Source organism: Callospermophilus lateralis, chromosome 16, assembly GCF_048772815.1.
Source record: "Callospermophilus lateralis isolate mCalLat2 chromosome 16, mCalLat2.hap1, whole genome shotgun sequence".
Taxonomy (NCBI): domain Eukaryota; kingdom Metazoa; phylum Chordata; class Mammalia; order Rodentia; family Sciuridae; genus Callospermophilus; species Callospermophilus lateralis.
Window position 1 is genome coordinate 29,702,574 of NC_135320.1, and position 25,596 is coordinate 29,728,169.

Here is a 25,596-nt window from a genome sequence, read left to right on the forward strand (position 1 = left end):
TTCAAACATTTCACTTCCAATTTCCTTTTCTTTTTTTATTTCAATGCTTAATATCTTCTTTCTTTCTCTCTCCAGTATCAGAGGGATGAGATGCAATATTTTTTTTTCTTTGTAAAAAAAGGTTCTATAGCTCTCCGTGCCTAGCAGGTGTGCAGCCCTGGGTTTGATCCCCCCACCCCTCCTCAAACTAATTGTACAGATCTTCCCGAGTGCATTGAGATTGCATGTTTTGGATGTGGTAGAGCAAGGGTGAGTGAGATGACTTGGCTTCTGAAACTCATGATCTGTTGGGACACCAGCTACCATTCTCCATAGTTGAATTTCTTTGGCTCTGAGGAAGACAGGCAAATCAGGACACAGAAATCATAACCTAGCTTTGATGGCTCCTTTTCCTCTTCGAATCTTTTCTGCATAGTGGCCTAGCTCAGAGGAAAATTTTTAATGACTGCAGATTGTGAGTAAAAGTGGCATTTCCGGTTTAATTATTTCAGAGTTCATAGGTTGCCTTGAATGCTTATGATTTTTCTAAATTTACAGCAGCACGTGATTCAGGGTTTAACTTTGGTCCATTTAAAGAATAGATGAAAACAATAGTAAAAGTCAAAAGTGCACTTGGCTTAAGCTTAGGCATTTTGATTTTTCTTAATTTTGAAAAAGTCAATTAGCGCTCACTTCAACTGCCTTCTGATTTCTGGTTTCTGATAATCTGGCCCACCTTCTAGGATGAGTGGCCTTGCCTTACTTTTATCCTGATGCCCTTGCGTTCTGCCTCTGTGCTTTCCATTGATTTGAAACTGTTTTCTCAGTAGTCTTAAAAATAATACTTGCAAAGTCTTTTTCTGTCCTTGTGTTCCTCTGCTGCTTTGCAGCTATTGTAGCTTTATTCTAGAGAGTCTCTTCGCGGTTGTCCCGTTAGCACTCTGATTTTGAGTTTCCTCCTGTGCATTTGTTATTTCCCTTTCCTTCATCTCATCATGTTCCATGTTCAGACGTTCATGGCTCATGGCACATCTCACAAAGTGGCCCACAGGTGGACTGATGCTATAAGCTACATCTCTCTAGGGACATCTGCAACCTGCACCTTTAGCCTCTCCTTCTCAAGCAGCTCTAGTTCTGTCTCTCTCCTGAGTGGGTGTTTTAGTCAGCCTTTTTGCTGCTGTGACTAAAGGACCTGGTCAGAACAACTGCAGAGGAGGAAAAGTTTATTTGGGGGCTCACGGTTTCAGAGGTCTCAATCCATAGACAGAAGGCTCCATTCCCCAGAGTTTGAGGTGAGGCAGAATATCATGGTAGGAAGAGTGTGGGGGAGGAAGCCAGCTCATATGATGATCAGAAGGGGGAGAGAGAGAGAGAGACAGACAGACAGACAGATACTGACTCCACTCTTCAGATGCAAAAACCTCATAACAATGCCCCCACTGAACCACTTCCTCTAGCCACACCCCACCTGCCTCTAGTTACCACCCAGTTAATCCTATCAGGTATTAATTCACTCAATCATTTCTCCTCCAAACCTTCTTCCTTTGTCTCACATATGAGATTTTTGGGGTACAACACATCTAAACCATAACAGTGGGGGCTGCAGGTTTAAACTCTTATCTAAAAGTGAACTCTCCTTACTTTAATGTGATTTTGGTAGAAATTCAAGTTATCCCATTTTTCCTCTGCTGTTTCCTTCATGGATATCTATTCTGTATCTCCCATCACCCTCCATCCCCCACCCCTCATAGCTAATGTCCACTTTGCAACCTTTCTGTCCCTGTAATGCCTGTGAAGGCCTAGGGGCATTTGTACAGGTGTTAGGACAGGGTGGGGAATGGTATTCCCAACCGAATGGGGGAAGTTGTGGTGAGCATTTGGGACCAATTTAGGAAGGGAAGGATGGGGTTAGAGACAGTCAAGCCTGTTATGGTAGGAAATAAAGGGAAGTAGAGATTTTTGAACAGAGGAAATGTGGTGGAAGCTGGTTTCAAGAGAGATTAGTTGAGCTTTATAATGCAAATGACCAGAGGGCCTGGGAAGGCCTTGTTGAGTGGGAGGTAAAGGGTGGGCGAGGTCTCAAGCCTGGGAGGTCTTCTAAGAGTCAGGGAGAGGGCACCTTTGAAGGGAATTGATGTCAGTTCTAGAAATATTTAGCTTGAGGTGACAAGAAGACATCTGAAAGGAAATGTCATTAAGCATTTGCAGATAGGAGATTTCACCAAACTTGTATGACTGCATAGTGCTAGGGAAAGAAATTCGTGAGTCATAATTGCCTTTTCAGTTTTTACTACTTTTTTCATTCCTCATGATTCATTCTTTTGTACTTTAATGCTGTCATGTTATTTATGTTAATAATAAACCTCATTTATCTTGAAGATAGCTTTCTGTTAAGCTGCCACAAAATCTTCAAACTTATTTTTCTCAGTGACAAATAAATGATTATAAGGCTATGGCTTGTCACAGTTTCATAACTTTGGACAAATTTATCTATTGCTGTGAGTTAAGTATATTAAGATTAACGTTTCCCAGGTACTAATGGTAAAGCCACATAATCAATGGCAGGAAATTTGAATTTGTGAGCCTTATAGCAAAAGCTCAGCCAAAGATTTTCTTGGAAACTGTCAAGAGGCACTTTGCAGTAGTTATTCTATGGTGGTATTATTATTATTATTGTTGTTGTTGTTAGAGGCACTTTGCAGTAGTTATTCTATGGTGGTATTATTATTATTATTGTTGTTGTTGTTGTTGTTGTTGTAGTAGCAGTACTATGGATTGAACCCAGGGGCTTACATGCTAAGCAAGTGCTCTACCACTGAACTATATTCCCAGCCTTTTTTATTTTGAGACACATCTTACTAAGTTTCTGAGTCTGGAACTTGTGATCCTCCTGCCTCAGTCTTCCAAGTCCTGGGATTACAGGAGTGTACATCATGCCTGTCTGGTCTGATTTTTAATAGAAAGGCACTGTGACTGGTTATCCCAATGTTAGCAACACCATTGCTTCTTTGTAACACGTTCCTCATGGTGAAGCTGGGGTTAGATGAGGAGGGTGGAGAGAGAGGTGGTAAGGAGTGAGGAAAAATGTGGCTGATTTAGAGAAAACCCCTTTTTCTTTGACAGGCCCATTTTGGAAGGAAGCCAAAATGTCTGCCTTTTGAGAGAAAGTCACTGGGGAGTATGGGCCCTGCTGATGGTTCAGTTGTAGAAATCTCACTCCCCATTTCTCAACCACTGCTATTGCAGGAGTCAGCAGCCCTTCGGTACCTGCTATACTCAGTGTTCACAGGCTCCTGCTGGCCGTGGTGAAGCAGAGTCCTGTCTGGGGGTATCTTTGGTTCTGTGGCCCCTAAAGCAGTTAGGTAGTCCTGCACAGTGGGCTGTGTCCAGGTAGAGACGGTGATAACACCATCCAATCCTTGGACTCCTTAGCAACAGCAAGCAGCGTGGGCATGCTTGGCTAGCCCCTTTTCCTCCTCACGTTGCATCCCCCTGCTTGCATTTCTTGGCTGGCTACAGACAGCTAATGCTATTGTGAGCAAAATGTCATAGGAATATAGGGATAAAGAGAGTACTGGAGGAAAACAAGCAGGGCGTGAACAGTCTGAGCTTATGAGATGCTGCTCTCCTTGTGCTACAGAGATGGATGTTCAAAGGAGGTAGTGACTCTGAAGTTCACAGAGCTAAAGAGTTGTGGAAGTGAAATGAGAATCAGGGACCCGTGACTCCTAGCTTGGAGGTCTTCTGTGAGCACGCAGTGCCTCTGAGAATCACCAGTGGATCTGTGGAGGTGTGCAGTGTGGCCGCCTCTGCACTCAGCTGTGCCCTAGCTCAGCCACGCCCCAGAGCCAGTCTGCACGGTTGGGCTTTGAAGCTGGTCCTCTGAGGCCCCTTGGCTGGTAATAGCCAACTGCTTGGAGACGGTTGGGAAGACTGCTTCCCTCCCTTGGACTTTGCTTCATTGTTTTCTGAACCATATCCTTGGTATCGTATGCTTTTCCGTTCCCATGTATTTGTGTCCATGTGTTCTTGTTTAACCATTTCCATTGGAATAAACTTTGGAGCAGATAGCCTTACTATGACTATATTTCAAAATAATATGTCCCTGCATTAATATGTATAGAGCAATCCCCTATTTCAAAAGGGGATATTTTTCATGACTTTCGGTAAATGTCTGAAGCTACAGATAGTACCAAACCCTGTCTATATTATGTTTTTTTTTCTATACATGCATACCTGTGATAAAGTTTAATTTATGAATTAGGCAGAGTTAGAGATTAATAAAAGCTAATAAAAGAACAACTATAATAATATACTATTTATTTAAAACTCATGAATTTTTTTTCCTTTGACTTATTCATTGAATATTTTGACTGCAGGTATCTAACTGAGGAAAGTAACAATATTGGTGGTGGGAGGTGGGGGGCCACTCTTATACATATTATGTGTTTTGTGAAGCAAAGGAAAATTGAAATAAAAGGCATCTCATAGAAATAAAGTAGAAGGTCTGACATGTTCCTTCTGATCATTTGAGGGATTTTTGTCCCCTGATTCTTCAGTCTAGTCTTAGGGAAATAATGACCAAATGTTCACTTTAATTGTTAGGGGCCTTTGCCTCTCTTCCTTTATTATTAGCCTTCTTCTGGGTTGGACCTGCATTTGCCACCAAATGCAGGGTCTGAAGCGGCCCCAAAGAGGGGGACCTCTGCTCAGGATGGCCAGGCCCTTGACATAGATTATAGAAGATAATTTCAGGTGGAGGCACAAACAGATTTATTATGAAAGAAAGGAGGATGCATCCACAGGAGAACATGGGCCATCTCAAGAGAGCAGTGCTGTGGTGTCTTGGGCTCTTCTTAGAAAGGAAGCTTGGGGAGGGGTGTGCATGGGAAGTATCCAGGATGAGCTGCATCAAAGACCTGCCATCCTGAGATAAGAATGACATTAGTCTGGTGATCATAGATGGTTTATAGTGACCTGGCAATTCTCAGGATCCTTAAGTTGACATCGTCTCCATTATCTGATCAATAGATAACATTGGGTAAGAACCCTGGGTTTCTGTTCGTTCAGTCTATCCTAAAAACACATGTATTCATGGGCTTATTACAGTGCACAGGAAAGTGACAATATTGGTGGCGGGAGGTGGGGGACGGCCGGTCTCTTGTCAGGGACAGACTTAGACATGTGCTCAGAGTTCTTTGTATGCCCTTGTGATTTTCCTATCTCAGTGGCTCTACTTTATGGAACAGAACAAATACTAACAAAAGGCAAAATGGGATAAGATTATAGGAACAAGGAAGGGGCTACAGGAGAACAGAAGTAGATTTGGATAATCCAAGGTTTTGTAAGTGGGTCAATTTCTAGTAACTTTAAGATTGTGAGTGAAGATTTGTAGATTTCCCAGCAATTTGGAAGTGACGGTCTGGGGAAAAACTAGGTTTGACAGTGAAGATATGAAGAACTTCAGCACAAGGCTTTCAGATTAAAGTTATAGTCTCCTCCTCCTTCCTTTTTCCTTCTTTCTACCTATATTTATTTTCTTTTATCCTACTTCACATGGGTCTTCATACATTTTTATTTACACAAACTGTATTAGTCAGGGTGCTTCAGGGAAACAGGAAGGTTGGGGGAGGAATAAAAAAGATTGGGATTTAAATTAAGGAGCTGGTCCGTTTGATTTTATGGCTGAGGCTGGAAATCCATGCAAAAGTTGTTGTTGCAGTTTGAAGGCTGGAAAGTCTGGGGGAATTTTGATCTTGTATTCTGGAGACAGAATTCTCTCTTCTCTGAGGGACCTCAGTCTTTGCTGCTAAGGCCTTCAACTGATTGGATGAGGTTTACCCATAAAATGGATTACAGTCAACTTTACTCAGTCTGTTGACTTACATGCTAATCATATCTAAAAACGAACTTCGCAGCAACATCTAGACTGGTATTCTATAGCCTAGCCACGTTGACACGTAACATTTATCATCCCATATCCCTGTCTTAGTTTTTCAACTGATACTCTCTGGCAGCTGCCTAGCTTATATTCTGACCTCCAATCCATCCCCCATTCTCCAAAAAGAAACTTTGAAAGGAAGGAGGTTATTATGGGGAAGCTTGACTAATACTAAGCAGCATAAGTAATGATACTCACTGCAATCGTATATTGCTTTAGTGTTTTCCAAAATCGAATGATGACAGAATCAAAGCTTTGAGCACCCTGACCTTTCTACTTTTGAAGCGTCATCTCTTGTCAGGGACAGACTTAGACATGTGCTCAGAGTTCTTTGTATGCCCTTGTGATTTTCCTACCTCAGTGGCTTTACTTTATGGAACAGAACCAATACTAAACAAAAGGCAAAATGGGATAAGATTATAGGAACAAGGAAGGGGCAACAGGAGAACAGAAGTAGATTTGGATAATCCAAGGTTTTGAGATTTGAGGAGTGGTGGGGGGAAAAACAAGCTTGCTCTATTTATTTATTTATTTATTTATTTATTTATTTTGGTTTGTTAATGTGTTGTTTCAGAAAAGGAAAAAAAATAACCCATGATATTGCTATGAGAAGGAAGAAAAATGTCAGTTTGAGTTTTGTCATCTGTTGGGAAAAACAAAAAACACAACAACTCAACCTTGGGCCTAGACCTTCTTTGTTGATTTAATGAAAGCAGTCAGTTCTTATCTGTATCACAAGGACTTCTGTGCTATTGTTGCTGCCAGAGAAGGAAATAATAAAGTTAGTCTTTTATTATTAATTGAGAAGTCATAGGACATTGTTATCTTGAAGGCGGTGCCTTGACAGTTAGCATTTACTGTTTGCTTCCAGACCCTGTGAGCTTTCCAGGCAGCCTGGTCTTGGTGTGTTCTTTTCCAGGATTGCCGGACTTTATTATCTCCCTCTAGTGGTCAGTTTTATAATCTCAGATTCTATTTGGACAAATTTAGCAGTGAAAACAAATCAAAGTTTTGACAGTCTGTGTGATAATTAAAAAAAAATTAGATTCTAAATACATAAATATTGAGTTTTATCTATGTCTTTTTAAATTAAGAACTAGTTTTTAAATGTGGTACAAAGTTTTAAGGTGGTAAGGAATTAGCTTGATGAAAAGGTGTACTAGTGAAGATGGTATTCTAGGCACAAGGTTTTAGCGAGCTGCTGTCATACCAAGAATCTCTGGGGCCACTTGATTTTTTTAGTGTGGGAACTAGACTTGGCTTCTTGCAAGTGTTTGTTTATCACTGCTGTAGGAACAAGTGCATATTCTAGATCAGCGTGAAAGCTACAAAGCTGTATGAGGATAGGAGGAAGAGACCCTGAGCATTGATTATCCTTTCTTCATAGATAAAATTTTATCCCAACTGTAGGAAATGAACTTCTTTTGGAGATTTACATCGGTATTATTTTACTATGGAATACTTGAACAAAGGACAGTACTTAAATTTTTTTTTCTATCATATGTTATCTCAGGATAGTTGAAATAATTTACTAGAACTCGAGAGTGGCTTTGCACATTTCCTGATGGAAATACTGTGGGTTGGTGATACAGTGTTTGATTATGTGAGTACCAGTCCTTTGAGTGAGTAGTGTTTGTGTCCAGACCTGGAGTTTTGTTTCTTTGAGCTCCAGAGGGAATGTCATTTAAGGAAAGACACTAACTCTCTGTGAAATCGGTGAGTCTCCCTCACTGAGCTTCTCCTAAGTCAGGACTAAAACTGAGAACTCAAGAGGCGGTGACCTGTTGCTTCTGTTCAGAGAGGCAAAGGAGGGGATTCCTCCAGAGACCTCCTGTGGAGGCACTAGCCTGTGTGCATTGGTGACCCCCTGTTGCATAGGAGACCTTGTAGATGTAGTGCAGTCGGTGATGTGGTTTTGTTTTTCTGAAGAGAAGGACGTTAGAAGTGACCTGTGCATTGTTGCCTCCAGCTCCATCTGATCCACTGGAACTCCACTCTGTTTGGCAGCATCGATGAGGCTGTGGGGAAGCCGCACGGAATCGCCATCATCGCCTTGTTCGTTCAGGTAAATGGTCTGCAGTGGTTATTGTGCTGTTCACAGCTGCTGCTTTCTAAGTCATTTTGCAAGATGGTTTTCCATTCTCTCCCAGTTTTATTACTTTGAGGTGAAATTAAACACCTTTACAGAGAACACCAATAATGTAAAAATAGAAAACTTGATCTTTGGAGTTCATGAGCGTTCAGCCATATTCCTTGATAGAAAAGAGTTCATTTATTTATTAGAAATTTTCTACAGGGTGGGCATTCAGCATCTTTGGAGAAATGATTTTGAAAATGTCTCCTGAAGGCAGAATTCATTTTATTTATGAAAAAGCATTTCAGAAAATGTTTTTAGACTCTAGCTTACTGCAAAATCTAAGAAAAATCAATAATATAATCATGTAGTGGATTACTTTAGCTCTTCATTATTAATAATTTTCACTTGAAGATGATTTGAAATTCTTTATAGAAAACACTGATAAAATAAGACTGCAAACGATGGAAGATTTAGCTAACATAAATTTTAGATTTGAGCTGTGTGGTGGGCAAAGATTGTGTATAAATTTAGCCAAACATACAAAAATGGACCATATGTTCACACCAATAAAATTTTAATCCAGTTTTTACCGAGGTGAATCTTTTTAATTTTCTCTTATCATCTATGATAAAAGATTCAGAGGTAAAAGGGATCATGGAAATTTTAGACATCCCTTGACCACCGATCTTAAGAGACATCAAGGCTCAGAGAGCCTTGTATTTAGTCATACAACAATGTATTCTGCCAATCAGCACCAGAACTCAGAGTTCCAACTGTGTATGGTTGCAGGTTGCCTCTTATATAAACTGGATTACAGCAGTAATATTAATGCTATGGTTTTTAGTTACTTAATTTTCCAAAAAGAGTTGAGCCTTGAGTCCTTTCAAATATGCTTTCTTGTAGCATATTTACCAAGAATGTTATTAATTACAACAATTTTTTATTATACATCTACAGTTTTTCTTTACTGATGTTTGAAAGTAGTCATCCAGCTTTAGCCTCTTAATATTTTAAAACCAGTCTTGAAAGCATGACCCGTGCCATAGTACTTAAAAGCAAACCTTTCCCTTTTAAGAGTAATATTTTTTACTGCTTACTTCATCACTTTTCCCACAGGCATAGCCCTATATTCATTCTGTTTTATTTCTATGTTATATAAATAGAGTAGAATTACAAAATACCAATGAAAAATATTTGTACTAATACATTTTGATAATCTTTAGTCTTTGAAGACATAATTTTAAAAGGTCACTTTGGTAACCTAAAAAGTTAGTACAGGAACATATTGGAGATGTCGAGGCAGTAGAAGGCAATATCTTATTATTAAAGAATCAGAATAAAACACAAAGTGAATGCAGATAAACAACAGTCATATACAGAAGGGCTATGTCACCATCCTGGAGGCCTTGCATGCTGGGTCTTGCTCTCCATAGGCTTCCTAGGAGGAAAGGTTCAGGTTATCTATGTGAAAACACTTTTCCCAGGAGAGAGCAATGTTACAGAATCTGTGAGAACAAACTTTCACATTATAGGAAGGACACATCCAGTTTCAGACCAAGCAGAGGGGTGGAGCCAGATTCTACCACAGGGGCTGGGCTGGCACTGGAGCCAGAGCAGCAGAGGACTGGAGGGAGGGTGTTGGCAGCAGTGAGAGTGACCAGCAAAAGGTGGACAGGGTCATTTTAATATTGGTGATTTTGATATTGCAGTTCTTTGTTTTTATTTTGAGGAAGAAGAACTAGTGCAGATATAGAGTTAAAAAATATATTGGTAAGAGAAGGGATGGCTGTAGCAGAAAAGTCCTGGAGGAGATGGGAGGTCCTAGGGGAGATGGGAGGTCCTGGGGTGGAGAGCTGATATAGCTGGCCTAACTTGGACAGGAGGGGACCGATCTACCCCTTCTCTGAAATAGAGGGCTAGGAAAAAGGATGGCACAACAGGGGCCAGTGTGTAGGTGCGGATAGGCAGCAAATTAGGGGGCTCTTGCCTGATGACTTTCATTATTTCTGAAACATGCAAAGCAAAATTATTTACAGAGCAAGGGAAACGTTGAGTGTGGGGTTGGGCTTTGAAATATCCAGAGGGGGTTCATATAGGCATGGCAGTGAGTGAGGGAAACCCACCTGAGGCAGAATGTCAGTGTTGTCCAGGACAGTGTTTGGTAGACTGGTCGGTATCCAGGGAGAGGAGTAGCGCTTCCTAGCAAACTGTTGTGTTGATCCTTTGCAGAGCAGATGACTTGGGAGAAAGGGATTGAAGGACCCAGAGTGGTGGAAGAGATGCCATTCAGTCTGCCCAGGAGGGCAAGGGATACAAAGCCAAGAGGGGCCTGAGAGCTTGGGCTCCTAAAGATCAGTAAAAGGAAAGAGAGGGAACGAAGAGACGAGAGCTCAATGGATGGGGAAGTTCCATCAGACAGTGGACTTGAAGTTTTCAGAATGAGAGCCATTGCAGGGTGCAGTCTTGGAATTGGTTTGCTGAGGTGAAGTGTCGCTGAAGGCCACGGACTCATGGGGTGAAGAGACTTAGGCCAAGGAGGAGAGAGCCCTCCAGGATGACAGGAGGAGGTGATGCCTAGGAGAGAGTGACCCCATGCATCAGTAAGTGACGAGCGGGGCATGAGAACGTCAAAAGAGGACAGTCCACTCAGAGAAGGTCAGCCTTGTGCATGTAGGTCAGAGATACTAAACTGAAGGGCACTGACCATAGTCTCCATCCTGGGAGACTGCCCGGTTTTTATGGAAAGGCCTGAGAGCTATACCTTGGACACACACAGGGGGTTCTCATAGACCAGGAGGTGGTAGGAGAGCTTGTCAGTGACATAGCCATCCTGAGTCCAGGGAGCACAGTGGGAAATAAGGCAAGAGTGAGGCAGAAATGGAAAAAAAAATAGATGGAACAGGGCTTCAATTCCAGGAGAGGAGGCTCACGAGAGTGGTTTGCATTTTTGGTGGTGGTGAAAGATGGCAAAGAGGAGAAGTAAGAAAGTGACAGATCTCACAGTCCTGGAGGATTCACCGGATTGTGTTGGCACAGGAGCTGCTGCAGGATTTTAGCAGTTGGGTGTGGAGACTGTCATGTGTACTTGGATTTTGGTGGTTATGACTTTTTCACATATGAATTTATTTGGTAAAGAAGGAAAGTGACCGAGCAACAGCTGGAGTTTGTTGCAGGGTATAAAGTTTTGCTTGTAAAGTGAAGAATCTTCATGAATAGAAAGGCCATGAATAGTTATGAAGTGCCACTATATGTGAAATCTGTTTGATGCTCTACAACATCCCGCAGGTTAAGCAGGATAACGAGTGACATGATCTTCAACCCTATCACTTTATCCTTCCCACTTATGGGTGACAAAGGACATAGAAGTTAAGTATATGTACACACACATTTTTTTCTGTCTTTTCTTTTTATTTTGGCACTGGGGATTGAACCCAGGGGTACGCAACCACTGAACCACATCCCCAACCCATTATTATTATTATTATTATTATTATTTTTGTATTTTATTTAGAGAGAGGGTCTCAGTGAGTTGCTTCGGGCCTCGCTAAATTGCTCAGGCTGGCTTTGAACTCATGATCCTCCTGTCTCAGACTCCCCAGCTGCTGGGATTACAGGCATGCACCACTGTGCCTGGTGAGGTTAAGCACATTTGCCCAAAGTCACATAGCCAAAAAGTGGCAGGGTCATGATAAGAATCCAGGTAGTCTAACACAAGGGAGCTCACTTATGACAACTGTTATGTGACCTTACAGTACTCAGATTGGAATCTTCTCAAAGAGTTCATGGTCTGGCAGGAGCTGCATGAAGTGAAAATAGACCACAGCCAAATGTGCAGGCATCCAAATGTTGCCTCCGAGTTAAACCAGTAAGATGAGGAGGGTCCATTTCTTCTGAAGATGGGGTGAAGGCTTTTGCCCAAGATCCAGCCTTCTACACTCATGGGGACATTTTTCTTTTCTTTTTCTTCTTCTTCTTCTTTTTTTAACTTCATGAAATTTATTTTCTGTTTTTAGAACCTATTTCAGGAATTGCAAACACTTCAAAAATAATGGAAATCTGATTACACTGAACAGATTGACCTATCTTATGCTAGGCTTTTCTTGTCTTTTTTTTCCCCCTAGCATATTTTGCAGTTGGTTGATATTGAGAAAAATAGAAAATGTGTGCATGTTGAAAGTTAGTCCAGCTTTTCATAGGTCATTCTTCAAAAATGTATGTGGAAGAGAAGAAGCTGAGGGATAGCAGTGATTGTTACCTAAGGTGATAAGTGATCTCTGCTATTACTTTCTCCATTGTCTTGGACCACTGAAAGCTTTGGAAGTGTGAATCAGCTGGCACTTTAGATTTGCAAAGTTAACATCAAGGACATTAAATATCAAAAAAAAAAAAATAGTTCAAATCTCAAATTTCTTTGGAGTACTTTGTATACCAAGGATATGTGTTATTTCATAATAGAAAGCTATTGAAAGCATATTCTTAAGATTAAATAAAATGATGGCTATAACAATTATGATCGGTGGTAATTAAGAAATGTCTTGATTTTGGTAACTTTAATATAGGACATCACATACCTGCTCTTCAGAAAAAAAAATTCAGCTTTGGGAAATATTTATAATAATGATCTATAAACACCAGAGGCAAGAATGCAAGAGTTTGGATATGCACTGAGTAGTTTTAATTAAAATATATGCTTGACACTTTTATATAATAGTCTTGTTTAATTTAGTATTTGAATTATGGCACAATGAGTGACACCTATGCATAGAAATATGAAGCCGAACGGGTTCTTGGGTGTCATAGCTACTACTTTCTTGTACTAGCTGTTACAACTTTAAATACCTTAAGTAGATATTGACCTGGCCATAAAAGGAAAGGTCATTTAATCCCCCAGAAAGGACATGCAGGTGGGTTGGAACCTCACTTCTGGTTACTATTTTGAATAAAAGTAAAAACTTTTAAAATATTGTGTTTGTGGTTTATGCTTTATACATTTCAGATAGGGAAGGAACATGTTGGGCTCAAGGCTGTGACTGAGATCCTCCAGGATATTCAATATAAGGTAAGTTGTTCTTTAAAACAGAAACTCTCATGTCTAAGAGGCCCCTGGACCAACTCTTGATAATTCTCTAGAACCCACAGGACTCAGAAAAGCTGTTCTATTCATGGGATAGGACAGTGCAAGGTTACAGTTCAAATCTAAGTGAAGGGCAGAGGCACATGTGGGCTGAAGTTCAGGGGGAACCTGAAGAAGCTTCCAAGTATCACCTCCCAAGGAGGTCTCATGGGGATGCCCCAGTTCTCCCAGCAACCAAGTGTCAGGTGCATATTATGCTGCCAACCTGGGAAGCCCATCTGAGTCCTGGAATCTAGGGCTTTTATTAGGGGTTGGTCATGCAAGCATGAAGGGCTTACCTAACCACTTCAGCTCATCAAACTCCAGGCTTCCTCCCCACACCCTAGGAAAACCAGGCATCCACAAATTACATGGGCAGTACAAACCTGCCAAGTGCAGCTTGGCCCAAGGCCCAGGCATCATTAGGAGTTCACCATAAATACAGCAAGACCCAGGCCCTCAGGTCTCTTATGGGGTAGAATATCCCAAGGGCCCAGGAGTTATCTACTAAGAGCTAACCAAGGGCTAATACTAAAGACAGGATGTGCAGAGTTTGGGCAGCCTTGGCCTACTGAGTTAACCCTTACTGTTTACTTATTATAGGAAAGCATTATAAATGAAACCAATGCAATTTTTGGAACCAGACTTCAAAGTATGTATGTTAAGTAATAACAACAACAATAATAATAGTAGTAATAGAAGTACACATAATCCATATGATAATATCCCAGAGAAGGCGACTTAGATCAATATGACCCTGTAATGTCATGACACACAGCATTGCTGGGAAGTTAAGCTCTGTTTGAAACAGGACCTTCTATGCCTGTGCTGAGTTGAATGTCAGTAATCTTGGGCCAGGTAGTAGTTTAGTCCTGTTTGGCCACTGGAGATACAGAGCAGGCATTGAGCTTGCTTGACTTAGGGGTTCCAAGTACCCAGTGACAATTATGAGATCAGTCTGAGAATCAAGTGTGACTGTGGTTCTCCACCAGCATGGGGAAGGAACAGGTCGTCCTGAAGGCTGTGATAAAGAGCCTCCAAGACATTCAAAATGAGGTAAGGCTATATGTAAAATAAAATAGAAAGACTGGTTGTATAAGAGATCTCTGAGACCACCTCCAGGGCCTCTTGAATCAGGGAGAATTTCACTTAAGTTCCACTGGGTGGGCTCTTAAGGAACCCAGCTACTGATGGAGTCCACACTAGTCAAAAGAAAACAAGTATAAAGAGGGCGAGGACACTTTTTGAACTGATATTTTCCAGTAGAAATGCACTGAGGAAATCTCTCTCATTTATTTAGCTAACAGGACATCAATCTTTATGGAATACAGAATCTGGGGTAGGACAAAGAAGGCTGGATTCCTTAAAGTATAAAATAATCCCATGAAGAAGGGAAGAGGCTTCTACAATGTTGTTTGTGTATTAATAGACAGAAATCCAACTGTCCTCCTGCCTCTGAGGCCTAAGCATTTGAATGACGCAATTTAAAATAAGGATCATAAGTGTCAACTGTTGAATAAGGGTGCAGATATTTCCCTTAAAATTTAAATCTTGCTTTGAAAAAAGTTGTTTGGAATAGAATATTCATATCTGAATTTCATCTCTCACATTCTGGATGAGAAGATCACCCAGAATAGTTCTTAGAGTTGAATTTTCAAACGCACATGGGACAAAATGACAAGTTGGGTGCCAGATTGTAATGCCCAAGAGGTTAGGAACTGTGTTCCAAACAGGCAAGAGGAAAGTTTCTGAGCCAGGGCTCTGTGTTTTATACCAAGTCTTGGGTATGAGTGTGATAGAAGCAGAAAAAGTAGTTGATATGGGACAGATGGACACCAATTGTAAACTCCACATGAGGAATCACAGGGCAATCGGAACTGCAATAGCAAAGAAAATAGCCACAGACACAGGGTAGAAATGTCTTGTTTACATCTCAATCTTGTTCTGATGAGAAAGCAGAATGATACACCTACAAATCTAGGGGACCCAATGAGGCCATTCAGAAAAGACTTCAATCTAGAATTTTAGTTCGAATAATATTTTTATTTTTTTTAAATTAGAAATTTTACATTGACATGGAGTAAATTTTTTTCCCCCAGGGGAAGTCCAAGACAATACCCTGCTTTAATCCTAACACTTTATTACCAGGTAAGCAATTTTTTTTTTTTTTGTTACTGCTCATTGAACCAAAGAGTGCCTTACCACTGAGCCACATCCCCAGTCCTTTTTATTTTGGCATAGGGTCTCGCAGAGTTGCGTAGGGCCTTGCTACATTGCTGAGGCTGGCCTTGAATTTGTGATCCTCCTTCGTTAGCCTCCTGAGTTGCTGAGATTATAGGCATTGTCACCATGCCTGACCATAAAATGAATTTTAATTATGAATATAACTATACTATTTTTCTCAGAATATATATATATATGTGTGTGTGTGTGTGTGTGTGTGTGTGTGTGTGTGTGTGTAGTTATATATATGGTTATATATGGTTATTTATATGTATAATTATATCTTATTAGTTAATAAAGTTTATTTGCAATTGATATTCTCTGTAGTAAATACTAGTTTCAGATTTCTCCAAATATAGGAGTAGAGACTTGAAACAATAAAAAAAACATTGCTACTAGTTCCACTCATCCATGAAGAACTTCCTTATGTCTGTCATCTGTAAAAATTGATACCTTTTGTGTAAAGTGCCTGCATGATAAAAGAACCTTGATGAACCTTGATATTCTTCTAAGATTGGTCAGTACTTATTAATCTCTAGAGTGAAATAAACTTTGTATCTAATTTCATAAGGTTACTTTATTGTAGTAATACTTTTATCTAGACATTATTCCAATTGTGCTTATGCACACAGGTAATAATTATGCACAAAATATGCACAATGAAACTTGGATTTCAAGGTGATTTTGTATTAAATTTCAGTCTTCACATTTCTCTGCCTAAATTATATTCTGTTTCATAGTGTTTCAAACAAAACCAGATAATTTATTTTGTCCTGCTTTCTACATTTAATTGCTCTACAACCAGCCAATTTCTGTCAAATCTAAACATTTTCCCATTATATTTAATCATGAATTCCTCTAATGCAAAGCTAAATAATTTAATGAGAATGAAATATTTCCTTCTATATTATGGTTTTAATATTTTGCTGTTGAAGAAACAATATGAACAAGGCTAGAACCACGGTTAGAAACATAGGCTTTAGCCAGACTGCATGGATTCAAGTCTGGTTCTGTCGGTTATTAGCTGAGTGACCCTAGGAAAATTCCTAACCTGTGGTTCAGTTTCCCCATCTGAGAAATTGGACTAACAGAAGAATCTGGAGTATTAATTTGATGTGAAGATTAAATGAATGAATGTTACAATGCTCAGAATAGTACCTGCCATGTAGTTCAATAAGTATTAGGTAGGAGTGCTGGGGCTGTAGCTCAGTGGCAAAGCACTTTCCTAGTATGTGTGAGGCACTGGGTTCAATCCTCAGCACCACATACAAACAAAATAAAGGCATTCTGTCCATCTATAACTACAAAAAAAATTCAAAGTATTAGATGTGAATCTATGAAGTAAATCCTCTAAAATGAAAATAGAAACATGGCTGTTTTCTTCCTAGATTAATTAAACCTGATAGACACATATAGTAATTTGCTGATAAAAATCACTATAAACATTCATCATGTTTTTCATTAGTTATTTTCTTGATGATGATTAGTTTAAGAACATGTATGTGAGGCTCTGACTTAAAACTGTTATGCCCTTCTGAGAAGCATCATGGGGAGATTTGTATTTCTGAACACTGCTGTTGGAGTCTTCCAGATCATTGTCAATTAACCTGCCTTTTCCTGACACGTCCACGTGGTCACACAGACCCTCTGCTGCGGGACTACTGGGTGTACGAAGGCTCTCTCACCATCCCGCCTTGCAGCGAAGGTGTTACCTGGATACTATTCCGATACCCTTTAACTATATCCCAGCTACAGGTGAGCACACTCTTAAATCTCTCAGAGTGAAGTTCTGCGTTAAAGGTTAGATATTGTTTCTGTAAAAGGAAAATGTCTGTATTATGTTTTTGCTCCCTTTAGATCAGTCATACCTTTTCAGATGAAAGTTAAATGTCTCAAGCCAGTGAAAGCAGTGGAAAGGTCAAAGAAGAACAAAAATCCAGCACTCATTCATAGATAATAAAGTATTTTAAAAGTTAGTTTTTACAGAGTAAACAGAAGTCACTGAAAGAGCCAAACTTTTGATTAGTTATTCCTTTATGATGTTTTCTCAGGTGTGGAGAGGAGAAAGTTCTGGAATAAAGTGAGAATGCTGATTATTTCTGTCAGCTCCTTTTCACTCCTTCCCTGACAGTAACAGGAGCCTTCTATATGTGGAGAGGCTAAGAAGCCAAAAGAATGCCTTGAAATGTTCTAGATTGTTCTATGGCTTTACTTTGGGTTATCCACTGAGGCCTTGAAACTCTATTAAAGGTGCTCCCTAATGCGTACTGGTGCAGTGTGGCACACCTGTAATCCTGCTATTTGGGAGGCTGAGATGGAAGGATCCTTTGAACCAGAAGTTCAAGACCAGCATGGACAACACTGCAAGATGTTATCTCTAAATAAATAAATAAATACATAGATGCAGTGCATAGTGGATGGGAACACCCAAGTGAATTGCCACTGGGATGTGAGCTGGTTGAACATGAGGCAACATCATTATAAGGAATTTGAACAATGATTTTGAAGGGACTGGGAATATAGCTTAGTAGTAAAACAATGCCTAGCATGGGTTCGTTCCTCAGCACCAAAACACAAAACAAACAACAAAAACCAATGATTGTGATATTATTACAAGAAAGTTGCTTTAAATATGTTATGGTTTAGATGTGAAGTGTCCCCCCAAAGCTCACATGTGAGACAATGCAAGAAGGTTCAGAGGAGAAATGATGGGGTTATTAGAGTCTTAACCCAGTCAGTGGATTAATCCCCCTGATAGGGATTAACTGAGTAGTAACTGAAGTGGTAGGGTGTCACTGGAGGAGGTGGGTATTAGGGCATGGCTTTGGAGTATATATATTTGTATCTGGCAAGTGGAGACTCTTTCTCTGCTTCCTGATCACCACGTGAGCTCCTTCCCTCTTCCACACTCTTCTGCCGTAATATTGAACTCAAATCCTGCCTCACCTTGAACTCTGAGAAATGGAGCCAGCCTCTTATGGATGGAGACCTCTGAAACCATGAGCCTCTAATAAACCTTTCCTCCTCTAAAATTGTTCTGGTAAGTCACAGCGGTGAAAAAGCCGATTAAAACAAAATATCTCATGTCCTCCAGAGACCCATCCAATGGACATATTCTAGAAAGCTATTTTCACTTTATGATCAAGCTCAAAAAGGCAATACTTAGAACAAACTAAGTTTTCTTTAGTAACATTTTACAAATTTTTGATATCTTACTTCATTTTTAGAAGTTAAGAAGCTCAAGTTTCCTGCCAGCTCATTCAGGTCTCTTTTTATTTGTCCTTAAATCTTTAAAATTCTTTTTTGAGCATTTTATAGTTTTTCTTCTTTTCTAGGGATTAATTTTAAAAGTTCCCCATCCAGCCTTTCCTCTCCATACTCACCATTATCTTATGGACTTTTGTCACATAACTTCTGAGTCTTCATATTTTCCACATGACAAATCCTGATTCCTTTATTTATTTATTCATCTATTTGTTATTATATGAAACGTATTCCTGAGTGCCAGCTTGGCATAGAGGATACAGAGATTAAAGCAGATTAAAGTTTTCACTTTCAAAAACTTTACCACAGAGTTGGGGAGGAAAATAGTCATATAGGTAATCATAATTATAGTAAGTAAGGTGGAAGAAACCCAACCCAGACTGAGAGGTTTAGGGAATAATTCCTGAAAAATATTAGAAAGTTAGTCTGGTGAAAGAGAATGAAGAAGTTAGAAATTTGAGTTTAATAGTAAGAATAGAGAGTTGTGCTAATGATGTCTAGATTTGAGATTTCAAAGCAAAGATGGTAGCTCTTAAAACAGATAAAACTCAAGATTTCAGTGACGTACTGTGGATATCTATTTCACATGAACATTTCAACATATATGTTACTGATTCACACAGAAGAGTCCTTTTTTTGTGCAGCCATTCAGGAATCCAGGGTGAAGGAAGTTCATCCACATTCAGTGCCTTCCTCTCAGAGGTGCTCTTGGAAGGGGCTCTTAGCCAGCAGGAAGAGTGTAAGATCTCAAGAGAGAATATTCAAGGGCTGGTCCTAAAAAATGGTGAACTCCCCTTATGCTTACTTTCTGTTGGCTACAACTAGTCACATGACCACACCTACCTGGGGGAAGGCTGGGAATTGCATTTTTATGTCATGTTCAGGAAGAATGAATCCAGTGATCAAATCAGCTACTGATTGCTGCCACCATGGCTGGGGTTGAGTATTAGTGGACATTGCCAGCTGGTGAAAAGCATCTGCGAAGACTTGGAGCCAACAGAAAGCAGAGGGCATCTGGGGAGTGCCCATAGTTAGCCTGAGGGCCTGTTCATTAGAGGAGGTTGGAGAAGAGAGCAGGGGCCTGACTTTTGCATCCAGCTTGGTGTTATATTGTGGAAAGGTGAACTTCACCTGAAGGTACTCTAGAATCCCTGGAATGCAGCAAGGAGGAGACATGACCAAGTGTCAATTTTGAGAAACATTTCTGTAGCTGCAGGATGACGGTGTGGATCTGAGTTACCATGGTGGCAGTGAAATGAAGGGAAGGGAATAGCTTTAGAAATAATAAGGAAGTAGAATCAAAACTTGGTGGCTGATGACATAGGAAGGGTTTGTGAGGAGGAGAGATCCCTCTGTTATTCTCTGGATGTGGCTTGGTGAATATTAGGTGTCACTTTTCAGCATAACATGGAATCAAAGAACAGATTCTATGGAGAACTGTGAGCTCATGGTTGTAGACATCTATACATGGTGGGTGAAGCGCTAAGTGTGGAAGAGGAGACCCTTCAGGAAGAGAAAAGAGGTGATCCTGGGAACTGCAGACTGGCAGGGTACCAGGGGTCTGCTTTGTAAGAGGTGTCCCAGAGAATGGCTTGCGAAGCAGGAAAGTCAGGAGGCAGATGGGACATCTGGAGGGAGTAAAAAGATCATGAGTAGCAGATTCTGCACACACAGCAGTTAAGGGCTGAAATGCATGAATTGGGCTTAGCCCCAGGGAGAAGTGTTAGACCTAGAAATGATATAGGTCAGCTGAGTTTCTATAGTGACATTTGTTCAGCTTTACTTTGTTGAGGGGAAATTCTATAATACTAGTTCAAATCTTTTAGTGAGAAATAAATACTTTTTCTCTGTGACTACAAGTTTCATTTTATTGAAAGTTGGTTGGGTCTAACCTTGTTGAGCCTCAAAAATTCTTTGTTCCTCTTAGACCTCTGTGAACGATTCCTTACTGGTATAGCACTGGGGATGTTCATGCTGAACTCCTGAGAATGCTAACCGAAGTCCCGTGGACAGGATATAATATTTTACTACCTTGTTGACCCATGGGCTATTCTGAGATCAGGGATAAACCATTGTTCCTTTAGGTCTCTGGCTTCAAAGAGAACATCGGTCTGTTATGCTTTTGAATAAAGGCAATGACCTAAGTCTAACCATATCTTCCTTAAGGGGAGCCAAAGTCAAAGGAATGTGTATTAGAGAGAAAAATCTCTACTGCCTTTGAAAATGGATGACTTTCCAATTAGCTGTAATCATTCAAGAAAAATGATTTAGGTGCTCTTAGCACATGGCACCATTGCAACATCTTTTTAGAGGGCCAGAGTGTTAAATATAGACAGTGTGCACACACAGAGAGACACAGGTTGATGTATATTAAAATGCAATTTAGAGTGATTTAGAAAAACAGTATGATCTCGGGAGAGTGTAAATCAGCCTGTCCTTGACTCAAAAGGCTTCCCTTGGTGCTGCTGCTCATATCATTTCAGAAAAAGCAAGGCAAAAACTCAAGAGGTCCAGAGAGGGCAATGAAAATGAGAGGAACCAAAGGGAGAGGGTGTGATTTTAGAGTCTAGATCAAGAAAAGTTGAGACGCCTTATAATATTGTACTTAAAGGGGGAGGAGAGGCAGGAGGCAGACAGGGAATGTGTGAGAGAGAAAAAAAGAGCTAGCAGAGCGAGAGTGAGAGAAAGAGGAAGGGAGGGAGAGAAAGGGAGGGAGAATATATGGAATATGTGTGTGAGAGAAAATATATGAAATATTATAAAATAATATATATACATATATATATATATATATATATATATATATATATATATACATATATATAATAACAAAAAGAATAGTACATGGTAGGTGGAGTCTCTACCTAGCTGAATAAACTGAGAAAAACATAAAACCTTGCATTGAATTAAAGGAAAATGTCTCCTATATCATGGGTTAATGTGTAATTAAGCTGCTGAATGTTGTTCCGGAGGCAGTCGGTGTCTTGAAATGCATCATCTGCTGTAAGATAATAGTGTGTGCACTAATGACACTGAAGAGGGGGCTCTGGGTCATGATGCTTCCTATTAAATGTGCAGCAGCTTGGATTCAAGGAGGGGGAGACTTCTGCTGAAGTACAGTGTTGATAATTAAGCCCCGAGTTAAGGGTTTACATTGTCCTGAGCACCCTGAGTCTAGAATCCAGGACTGGAAGACCTTGCTTAGTTGAATTTTTCATTATTCCTGATTTGCATTCAATATACTCGGGTGGGAAAACATGACTGGATGGATTTGAATGAATGTTATTTTCTTCTTTCTAAGATCTATAACCATTAAATAAATTTAAGATAAATAATGGTCTAAGGATGAGGAAATCAAAGTAGAAATAAACAAACATTTTCTTTTACAAATGGATTGTTGCTTGGAAATGAGATGCCATGATTAAAATAAAAATACCCAAACTTCGTCAAATCTGACAACAGAAATTGTAAGACACATCCTGATTTCTCAGCCATGGAAATGTGCACCAATATTCATCCCAGAATTGATAGAACGTCATTACGTTTTTCTCTCCTTTTCCTGCATTTCCCTCCTACTTATCCATTTCAGTTTCTTAGCTTATCTGTATTCTCCTATTAGCTGTCTGTCTCTGATTTTTCTCTTTCATTCTAAAGTAATACCAGTGCAATGAAGGAACATGAATGTGTTTACTGTTTTTCACAACATGGGCATATGTCTCTTGGAACTTTGTAAACAATTGTTTTTTTTTCTTTTCAGTCTTGCCTTCTCTTTATCCCTTCCCCATTCCATAATTCTATAGGTTGAAACATGGGTCTTTTCATGGCCTTGAGAGTCCAAGTTAGGACACTTATGTTCCTGGTCTGTGGGTTGGGCTCTAAGCCTCTTCTTTTTTTCTTTCCTTTTTTAAAATTTTATTTTATTTTTGGTGCTGGGGATCAAGCCAGGCCTTGCACATGCTGAGCACACACTCCACCACTGAGCCATGCACCCAGCACTGTCTTGTCAGCCACCACCAGAGCCTTCAAGGTCCTGCTCCCAGTGACCTAAAACTTCCCACTAAGCCTCATCTCTTAAATTTTCCTCCACCCTCCAATAGTGCCAAGCTGGAGACCAGGCCTTTAATATGTGGGTCTTTCAGGAATATTCCAGAACTGAACTATAGCAATCATAGACTGGGTGATTTTTAATGAATTTGTTTGACTTGTAATTCTGGAGGTTGTGAAGACCAGGAGTATGGCACACACATCTGGTGAAGGTCTTTGTGGAGAGCAGAAGACAACGGAGGGTGGGAGCAAGAGAGAGCTGAGCTTACTTTTGTAAGAAACCCACTCTCACAATTACTAACTCTTTCCCATATTAACAGCATTAATCCATTTGTGGGGGAGAGTTCTCATGACCTGATCACTTCTTATTAGACCCTACCTCCTGCACAACATAAGGAAACATATTATTCTAGTTCATTTGTTTTCATTATTAATAAAGAAAAATGGGAACACTGACATTTTTGTTAAAGTATTTTATTAGTATGATTGACCTACAAAAGCTATACGTATTAAATATAAATCGCACACAAATATATGCATTAGGTGAATTTGGAAATAAGTAAATATACCCATGAAACCATTGCCACCATCAAGGCCATAGACATGTCTGTTAGCTTCCTTCCATATTCTGTATAATGGTGGTGGTGGTGGTGGTGATGATGATGATGATGTGTTTCTTTGGTAAGATCGCTTAATGTAATATCTATTCCCTTAGCACTTTTCAAGTATATAATACAAAAAAAGTATATAATACAGTATTGTTAGCTGGAGGCATTATGTTATATAGTATATCTCAAGAATTTGCTTATTTTTGCATACCTGAAACTTTGTACCTTTAACTATCTCCTCCCCATTTCTGCCTCCTTATATCTCTGGAAACCACCATTCTTCTTTTCTGCTTTCATGAGTTTGACTGTTTTAGGTTCCACATATAAGTGATATCCTAAGTATCTGTCTTCCTGTGTCTGACTTATTTCTCCTTCTGGAAATAAAATCCAGAGCCAAAGGAATTGAAGTCATATCTTAAAGAGGCATCTGCACTCCCCTGTTTATTGCAGCCAAGACATGGAAATAACCAAATGCCCATAGAGAGAAGAATGCCTGGAGGATACTGATTTTCTGTATTTCCTTTTTAATAAGATGACACATAAAATATGGTCATAACAACTTGGTACCGCTTATAAGTTAATTTGTGTCAAACTATGAACCCTGGGAATTAACCCATTGAATGCATTCATAAAGAAAGCTGTTTTAAAGCTGAACAGGAGTGAGTAATCTGATTTGTTAGTGAAGGTTGAACAAATGTCTTAGATCTGCTGGAGTGCCTCTCTGATTCAGACAATAGTGATTGTTCAATCTAATACCTTTAGAAGACTTCTTCCTGTAGTGTTGGACCGCTGTCCAATTTCTCTTTCAAATTGGTTAAAAACAAATACCGTATTGTAATAGAGAAACCTTAAAAATCAATGCAATTGCATGTTCAAATAGATATAATATTGATGTTTTCTGCAGTGCCCTGACAGTTGAGTTTGTTGGAGACTCTTATCCTGAGATATGATCCTCATCATTTGGCTCAGTCCCTCCTTTCTTAGTGGGCTAATGCAGCATGCACTTGAAACCATTTGAAGGGACTAAAGGGGTTTGAAGGGTGGTTACTTCAGAAAAATTGCCATTTCAGAAAGATGCGTTTTTGCCACCATCCTTGTTGATGTTTGAATCCTTCAAAGCATGGCTGTGATCAGAGAACAGCATTTCTTGTGGAATCGTTTTCTTAGCAAGCAGTGATTTGAGGCTGACTGTTGATTTAGATCTGCTTTTCCTGAAGTAGTTTTCACAGAGTGTGCCTCAGGCCAAGCCCTGGGGCTTGAAGAATGTGACTTCTGTTAAAAATATGTAAATATAAAACTCACCTAACTTTAAAGTAAGCTTCAAAGTCAATAAAAATGGAGTCTTTTGTATAGCACATTAGGGAGTTAGGTGTCTAGTCCACATTGTTCATCAGTGACCGTGTCTATGGTCGGCTCCATAGATTCTGGCTACAGGTGTAACTTACAATTGTGTATAAAGTGAATGCTAAAAGAGATGACTTTACATTTTCTCAGTGAATTGGTTTATTATCAATTGTAGCTAACTATCTCAAAATGCTAACGGTTAGACTTCAAAAGAACTTGTTGTGGTAAGAGGGCTAATATTTATCCAATATTTTCTATGTCTTTGAAACTATTCCAATGATTTTCATGAATTTTCTTACTTGTTATGCTATCTTTGTGAATTTTTAAAATTTTAATTACCATTGCACATATGTGGAAACTGAGGCTTGAGGAGGTAATGTCATGTGGTCATTTGGGTCACAAGTGGCAGAACCAGGACAGGAATCAGCCTGTGAATATAAAACCCATACAGGATTCCCTGACTGAGGAGGTTCCTTTCTACTCCACACTTAGGAAAACTTTTAAGGAGAATGCACAAAATTACAGGGAATTCTCATGAAGATCAGTTCTAGAAATTTCCCAGCTGTCACATGTAGTGGGTGCTGCCTACATTCCTACTTGAAGACCCTGAGAAGATCTAGTGAAAGCATATTATGTAGATGAAATAGCAACTGACACTGCTGTGTAAATACAGCCCCTAGGCATTATAGAAAAATTAAACAGGACAATCCCAGTTGGGTCACCCTTACTTATCCTACCTTGGGAAATCAATCAGTATTTGGAGACATGGAAAAAGGAAACATCAGAAGTCAGCTTTGTAACTTGGTATCTGATCTAACAATTTTTTTCCACATCTCTGTGTCTCAACATGTATGTGAATAGGTGGAATTAGAATCTTGTGGAATTCAACTTTTTTGGAGTCATGGAGCCTCACCTTTAGAAACTGCACATATACAATTTTTATTATCATTTAGGGGTTTCATGGTCTCCCTGAAGTCTAGACTTCTTTTTAGATCCCCTGAAT

At 39.7% G+C, this 25,596-nt stretch overlaps 1 protein-coding gene across 2 annotated transcripts in view; it reads left to right on the forward strand.

Moving 5' to 3' along the window:
• The window catches only part of Ca8 (carbonic anhydrase 8), a 90,170-nt gene that overhangs the window by 41,062 nt on the left and 23,512 nt on the right, over positions 1 to 25,596 (forward strand). The window contains exons 4-7 of one of the 2 annotated variants that reach the window (XM_076835881.1): positions 7,890 to 7,985; positions 12,994 to 13,056; positions 15,210 to 15,258; positions 16,976 to 17,088. In XM_076835881.1, coding sequence (XP_076691996.1) covers positions 7,890 to 7,985; positions 12,994 to 13,056; positions 15,210 to 15,258; positions 16,976 to 17,088 — 321 coding nt within the window. The remainder of the gene's footprint in view (positions 1 to 7,889; positions 7,986 to 12,993; positions 13,057 to 15,209; positions 15,259 to 16,975; positions 17,089 to 25,596) is intronic. The other variant, XM_076835882.1, reaches the window with a different exon arrangement.